At 42.1% G+C, this 7958-nt stretch overlaps 1 protein-coding gene across 1 annotated transcript; it reads left to right on the forward strand.

Moving 5' to 3' along the window:
* The first annotated feature begins 3251 nt into the window (after nucleotides 1-3251).
* On the forward strand, nucleotides 3252-7663 carry LOC148505791 (transcription factor HES-5-like). Its single transcript, XM_088447726.1, has 3 exons — nucleotides 3252-3442; nucleotides 4239-4419; nucleotides 6335-7663. The coding sequence occupies exons 1-3, from the start codon at nucleotides 3374-3376 to the stop codon at nucleotides 6562-6564; spliced, it is 480 nt and encodes a 159-aa protein (XP_088303852.1). The 5' UTR covers nucleotides 3252-3373; the 3' UTR covers nucleotides 6565-7663.
* Nucleotides 7664-7958: the final 295 nt, after the last annotated feature.

A 7958-nucleotide genomic window follows, 5' to 3' on the forward strand; every position in this document is an offset into this window, starting at 1 on the left:
ATACTAGCATTTTGTGTATTATCGCAGCCGCGGCTCCGCCAACAGACGCACCAGTGGATGCAGCAGCGTGCACCTCTGAATGAGGCCCCTTGTGTGCCATAATAAGATGATAAGATATGAAGAGTGTTGCGCCTATGGCCAGCCTTAGGGAACCATGATAACCTCTCCCAGATTATAAATCTCATATTATGCAATGAACAAGAGTCAGCAGGTGCCAATATGTCACAGAGGGAGATAACAACTATCCAAAATAACTTTCTTTTTTGCATGTTAAAACAAAATGTGTTAGTTTTGAGAATTATTCTGTTTTCTTGCAGCTTGGTGCAGGCTCGGGCAACCTTTGCCCCTGTCCCCGGCTGCTATCGGACTACATGAGTTAGTAATGCATGCTGGAACTTGTAGTTCCACAGCAGCTAGCAGCAGACCTCTGACATCATTATTTTGGATAAGCACAGATGGGGGTAGACTCACCTTACGCTTACATGTTGGCAAAAGAAATAAAGGGTCTGATTCAGAGGCGGAATCCATATTTATATGGCATGGCGGCCCATTTTCACAGGGCATAGGCTCTAGGGGTTGGCATCATCGCTGCCCAGTGGCACCTGCATTCCGCTTGTACGCTGCAGCCAGTAGAGCTGCTGTAGAGCCACGCGGAGCTACCCACGGATGCCCCGGGTACACACCCTGCAGCCTGGTGCCAGCGGCCTGCCCCCTCAGCTTGACGTCATGATGTTACATGTTTGGGCTTCTCCCGGACAGGAAACTTTAATAGTAGGTAAGGATGCTCCATCTACAGTTGACTTGGTCCCGCCCAACTCCGGCCACTTCCCAAATTTTTTTCCGGGGCCAATTTAAATTACCAATCCGCCCCTAAGCATACACATCAGTTATTATTTGGATCAGCTGTACACAGGCCGTAAAGCTCATTTACAGAAGATTACAATGTAAGTGCCAAATTGTCAAAGTGACTCATGCATGCGTAGGTACATGGGCATTCTGGTTTTGTGAGCTGCTCTCAGATAGACAAGCTGCACCAATGTTTGTGCCTTTAGGAGTGTGACTGGTAATGCGCATGGTGGAGAGAATGAATAGGTCCAGCCTAGAGCCATTTTTAGACCACCTTAATTTTAAGTCTTGGACACAAATGTGATGAGGCAACTTATGCTGGGCATACACAGCCAGATAAATGTCTGTCAGACCGACAGACATTTTATCTGGCCGGCTGCCAGCCGCAGATGTCGCCGGCATACACTGTGAGAGAAATCTCAGTGTATTAGCCCGACATCCGCGCTCCGCCCCCGGGGGAGGAGACATTTCCCTGTTCCTTCCGTAGGAAGGAACACAGGAAATGTCTGTCTGTCGGCCGCGCTGGGCATACACTGCCCGATGCGGCCGACAGTTACCGGGTAAATATCGCATCGGAAGGGCATGCTGGACAATCCTGCATGCCCGACTGAGCAATATTTAACCCTCGGTCGCCCGCACACACGCTACAATTATCGGGGCGATCCGCCGATATTAGGCGGACCGCCCCGATAATTGTAGCGTGTTTGGCCGGCATTCAATGGCACAATTCAGCAACCCCACTGGATCACATTATACCTAACCAGCTCCAGATTTACAAGTTGATGTGCCAACCAGTCAGTGTAGCCAGCAGACCACATTCCAGCATAGGCCCGTATTCCATTAGATGCGAAAAGCCGAGATCCGCAAAAAAATATCGCCGATTGCGACTTTTAGTAGTCGGAAAAGTATCGCCGTATTCAATTGAAAACACTTTTCACGTATGCGAAAACGCAATGCAATGTAATAGGCGAAAAAGATTTGCCTCTGTATAGGTGGTGAAAAAAGTGCAAAATCGCTATTTTGGGGTGCAAAGGTGGGGAAAACACTCAGCACCCTTGGGACAGCCCCCCAAAGGATAACTGCGTTAAAAAAACCTAAATATAAATGAGGAACACCCCAAAAAAAAGCACTTTGAAAAAGGGGTGAAAAAGTTCAAAGTGGGGGTACAAACTTAAAACTTGGGGGGTCTGCACGTATGGGTGAGGTGTTTTTAGGATTGCAGATGCTTGCTTCAAGTGCGTTTTTACGTTTTTTTAAACTCTACTTTAGCGACTTTAAACCATGCTTACACCCATTTTCAAGTACCCCAAATTTGACAGGACTACTTATTTTAACCAGAAAAAACTGCTTAATGCTATTCTTCACCACTTGTGCAAAGACACTAATTAAAAGAAATTGACACAACTTAAGTACCCCAAATAGCTTTATTAGGGCTATTCGGGAACATGTACATTGATCCCCAATGTTAGTGCATCTTTTAGGGGGTGTCAGGCTGATTTCCCCAATTCTGACAGAACTTTTTGCCTGGTTTGCATTTGCCGGGTGGCGTTTTCGCGTGTTTTGGAATTGAATAAGGCGAATAGCAGGGGGGGGGGCGCACGATAAGTTTCCGTGGCTAAAATACGCGATATAGGCGAAAAGTCCAGCATGCGAAAAAGTATAGCGGGTGTGAAACTAATTGAATACGGCCCCTAGGTGGCAAAATATCCAGCAGATCCCAATTTGATTTTGAAATGTTAAATGATCGCACCGTGTACACAGCGTTGGGCCAAACCATGGGGGAGAACCTTCAATTTCTACTCTATAGGGCTCCATTTCACAATGATACCTAATGCCGGCGGCATATTTTGTTTAGTATCATAGTGATAATTATGCCACACTTACAGGCAATGGGGACTGTACCGCTTACGCCATCTAATGTGGTATAAGTGGTACGGTCATAAACAGTGGTAAGCTAGGTTGTCTAAATACAGATGTCATACCCCTTTTAGCATAAAAAGTATTTAATCTGATTTTACTAACACCCGTATACAGTAGGTCTGCCAGCCAGACAGTATGGGTCAGTATGATCTCTATATTGAGCCGAGAAGGGGTTAAATGCCTGTTGTGCACACTGTACATCTCCTCCAATTCTGTAACATTCGGAAAACAGGTGCCACAGGAATGTAATCAGCCTCTGCAATCAACAACTGCTCTGGTATTGCTGAGATTGAAGCTTTCCCACGGTGAAATGTCTCATTTGAGTCATGTTACAATTGAACTACACCCAGTCCACCTGTTCCTCTGCAGAGGAGGGGGTGATGTCCCCATTCCCCCATTCCCCCCCTGGGCTATGGTCAAGCCTCTCAGGCACACTTTCATTATCTGCATTGTTCCCTTCAACGGTTTACAAGTGTGGGAAAGTGCAGCAGGCAAGACTTGTTTGTCAGCATGGGCTGATGTGTATAAATACAGTGCAGGGCTTAGCCGTGACTATACACTGTACGCTCACATAACACTCCAGGCCCACCACGCGCGGTGCACCCCAATGGCTCCTGGTCTCCACATATTGCAAGAGGCCAAAAAAGCTCAGCTGGGTGGATTGAAAAAAAATAAGGTACCAACAAAGCTGCATTCAAATTTGTCAATTGTGTATGTATATATATATATATATATATATATATATATATATATATATGTATATACATATCTATCTATCTATCTATCTATCTATCTATCTATCTATCTATCTATCTCATATCTATCTATCTATCTATCTATCTATCTATCTATCTATCTATCTATCTATCTCATATCTATCTATCTATCTATCTATCTATCTCATATCTATCTATCTATCTATCTATCTATCTATCTATCTATCTATCTATCTCATATCTATCTATCTATCTCATAATTACCTATCCCATATCTATCTGTCTAATAGACAGATAGATATGGGATAGGTAGATATGAGATATAGATATGGGATAGATAGATAGATAGATAGATAGATAGATAGATAGATAGATAGATAGATAGATATGAGATAGATAGATAGATAGATAGATATGGGATAGATAGATAGACAGATAGATAGATAGATAGATAGATAGATAGATAGATAGATAGATAGATAGATATGGGATAGATAGACAGACAGGCAGACAGACTATGGGATAGATAGATAGATAGATAGATAGATAGATAGATAGATAGACAGTGTCTATCTATCTATCTGTCTATCTATCTATCCCATATCTGTCTGTCTGTCTGCCTGTCTGTCTATCCATCCCATATCTATCTATCTATCTATCTATCTATCTATCTATCTGCAAAGATAGAGAGGGACAGAGATTTATCTCCAACCGATATGAACAATGTAATAGTATGCTTTGCTTTTTGATCTTTAGATAAGGAAGCCGGTCATTGAGAAGATGAGGAGAGATCGCATCAATAACAGCATCGAGCAGCTCCGGATGTTACTGGACAAGGACATCCAGACGCACCACCAGCACTCCAAACTAGAGAAGGCGGATATTTTGGAAATGGCCGTGAATTATCTCCAGCAACAGAGACAGCACAGTATGGACGGTGAGATACCCAATAGGGGTCTTAGGAGACAGAAGTACACAGCAATACTAAAAATGACAATATTGATTTGTTTCGCCTAATGTTGCACCAGTGTTCTGTAGCTATAGAAATGCAGCATTTAATTGGTGCATTTTCCTGATGTACACTCTGGATTTCTTTAGCTGTTGTCAGAGTTTGGTTGCATGTGTGACACTAGCCTTAAGGTATACATTATGATTGTACATATAGTAGTTACTAACAGGAATTAAAGCCATTTTATTTCATAATAAAATGGTTTGTAAAGTGATCTTATTTTGATAGAGGGGCCCATTTATCAACGAGTTATGGTGCTCCAGCCAATCAGCTTCTAAATGTCATCTGTATGAAAGATGACAGTTGGGAGCTGATTGGCTGGAGCACCATTTATCATACGCAACGAGTTTTAAAACTCCTTGCGTGTGATAAAACTGGTTGATAAATGAGGGCCTTTAGCGTTTTATTTTCAAAGTATCCGGAAATCTTGAAAACAAAATCTGGAGACAAAGATGTATGAAGCAGGGTAAATAGTGGCGTACTATGCCAGTGAAGAAGTTGCCCTATCAACCAATCAGCTTCTAGCTATCATTTTATAGACTGAACATGATAAATGTAGCGCTCCCGCTAGGCTGTTTTAGCGGGGCGCGGCGCCCTGCCCTCCTTCTGGAGGGAAAAAAGCGCCCTGCCCTCACAGCCTGCGGGTGCCGTCTTGACCCGCGGGACACAGTGTCCCGCGGGTGGAGAAATGTGCGGTGACCCGGTCACCGCCGGAGAATAGACGCCGGGCGCATGCGCCCGGCATCTATTCTCCCTGTCTGCAGGCCTTGGGGGCTGCCCGGCAAGTCCGTAAGTGCCGGGCACGCCCCCAAGTATGACGAAAAGGGGACGCGTCTTATAGACATGCCCCCTTTTCATGACCACGCCCCCCTTTTCGGACGCGCGCGCATTCGGCGCACGCACAAGGTTGCCCTCTCTAGCTCCGGTGCCCTGCCTGCCGCCGGAGCTAGAGTGAACATTGTAAATGCTACCGCAAAGCTGATTGGTTGCTATAGGCATCTTTTCCACTGGTTCACCTCTCTACTCTTTTCACTGCTTTATGAATCTCCCCCAAAATATTCTTATCAAGCTAAAAATGTATACTAAGCTTTGAGATAATATATGTTAAAAACTGCTATCTTAGTATGGTCCTGTCGCTGAAATTACCCTAAGACTTTTTTATTTTTATTCCGAATCATGTATTTAAACATTTTAATAAAAAAAAAATAATGTATGGCTCAATATCACAAGTTGGATTAGAAACTTTGTTGGTGAATGTGAAGTGAATGAGCATACGGCAATTCTAATGCCCTATCTGCCTGTTTTTGCAGAAGTGCACCAGATATTTTACAGGATTCCTATATAGGAAATGTGAAAATGGCGCCATCTGCAGGTAGTGCATTAATGTTGCATTTTCTGATGGGACTAATAGTGATTCCCAACCTCGGTCCTCAAGGCACACTAACAGTCCTGGTTTTAGAGCTATCCATGCTTAAGCACAGACGGTTACATCAAAATAACTGAGGTACTAATTAAGTCACCTGTGCTCAACTATGGCTATCCTTAAAACCTGGACCGTTAGTGTGCCTTGAGGACCGTGGTTGGGAACCCGAGTTGTGGAAGTGATTACTGAGTTGATAGAGTAGAGATATTGCATCTAGCGTAAAGTTCCCTTTCTAAACTCTGTAAATATTAATTCAACCAATAAAAGCCAGCCATCTCTACCATCTGCATACCATTTAAATGACATACACATATACAGTATATTATTATTGGTGGCTTAGAACTGCACACTTACCCGTTTGTTAATGGTTCTGTGGAGCATTTATTGTATTACTCAATTTGTATTTTATTTTGCTTGCAGATCCTCAGAACGCGCAGGATTTATATTACCAAGGATACTACATGTGCCTGAAAGAGACCATGAGATTTCTGCATAACCCGGATCACACACAAGGGAAAATACTCAGACACATTTGCAGGCATCAAAGTGAAACACTTGCTGAACACAATCTCCACTACTGTGCTGCCTCACTGCAGAGAGATACCTGTAACACCCCAGAAGGTAACACAGAGCTATGGAGGCCTTGGTAGACCATTATTATGACACAGACAATCACTGTAACATGACTGTAAAAAAGTGATTTTTTAATGGAATTTAAGAAAGTTGATTTTTATATGCGTTACCTATAAATAACGTTATGTCATGTGTTATTATAACGGACTGCTGTGACCCTGCCAGGGATTAAAGTATCACTACATTATACATGCGCTAATGCGGATGAACTTGGGACATCTGGAGGGCACACCAGCAGAAAATATCCGTCCAGGACCATTTAGGGTGGCACTTGTCCTGTATTATCCTTCTCGGGAATAGTAACATGTCTTTTGGTCACTCTGGTTACAGTACAATTACGCGAATATGTTTAATACATTTTTTGGGGGAGCCATATTGATTAATAGAGAAAAAAATATCTGGTTAGCTTTTCTATTGTTAATATAAGGCTCTTACTAATGGGGAAAAAAATAAATAAAATTTAAGTTTGTTTTTTTTAATTAAATATCTTAAAAAAAAAATACAAATCCCCTCCACGTTATGTGTCTAAAAAGATATTTCTCCTAAACCTCAGATTAGAGTCTTCTTTGCTGTTCATGTTGTAGCTGTAATTTGACGAAAACTGTATAAAACTGTTATATAGGAGAAAATGTAATTTAGTCGTAATGTGGAGCTGCTCATCCTAGTTACTGCTGGCATCACGGTTTCCATCAATAAGTTTCATAGCTGATTCAGAATAACTTGATGGGATCCATAGCAACAGGAATGCTCACTGTATCATTACTATTAATCAGCATGAAAATATAGCTTTCTCTAAGTCGCTATACAAAGAGTATGATGGGTTATTTATACAATACACTTAGACAGTACTGCCAGCTATGAAAATGATTGTCTTTTATAAAGATATTCCCTTAGGTGTGTGTGAATGAAGCCTTGTTATACTTCTTCTAGGCAATATTTGCCCATGTAAAATAGTAAGGTAGATCCATCTGTACCTTATTTCCTGTGGGGGGGACTGGTACACTGAGATGGAAAGAGACATTTCCACAATTCTTGCACTATTGGTTTTGTTTTGTAAAATAAAGTATAAAATGTTTTTGTTTGTTGTTATTGTTGTGTTTAAAGTGAAACTTTCTGTACAGCTAATATAATGAATAAATAAAACTATTTTGATAATGAACCCTTTGTGTCTTATTGTCATTAACGCAGACTTACTTCACTATAATACGATTGTCAGGATTTGAGAATTAAAAGGAAGAGATTGGCTTTATTTTTTTCTACTAGAGCTGCTTCTTGCAATGTTTCCCTTATCTAGGGAGATGAGTAGTCTCAGAGCAGAAGCTGGTAACCCACCGTGATGGTTACTTGAGACCCACGCTGATGGGGGTACAGAGTGCTTGCAACCAAGGGGATGTGATTGTGCAGGAAACCT

The sequence above is a fragment of the Taudactylus pleione genome, unplaced genomic scaffold (assembly GCF_031769625.1).
Source record: "Taudactylus pleione unplaced genomic scaffold, aTauple2 ptg000437l, whole genome shotgun sequence".
In the NCBI taxonomy this organism is placed as follows: Eukaryota; Metazoa; Chordata; class Amphibia; order Anura; family Myobatrachidae; genus Taudactylus; species Taudactylus pleione.

What these genes read in the sequence shown, in the direction of transcription:
- LOC148505791 (XM_088447726.1), top strand. Translation starts at nt 3,374, where the DNA reads ATGGCTCCTGGTCTCCACATATTGCAAGAGGCCAAAAAAGCTCAGCTG. An exon ending in GTGGATTGAAAAAAAATAAG is followed by an intron (nt 3,443 to 4,238) that starts GTACCAACAAAG and finishes TTTGATCTTTAG; the next exon opens with ATAAGGAAGCCGGTCATTGA. An exon ending in GAGACAGCACAGTATGGACG is followed by an intron (nt 4,420 to 6,334) that starts GTGAGATACCCA and finishes TTTTGCTTGCAG; the next exon opens with ATCCTCAGAACGCGCAGGAT.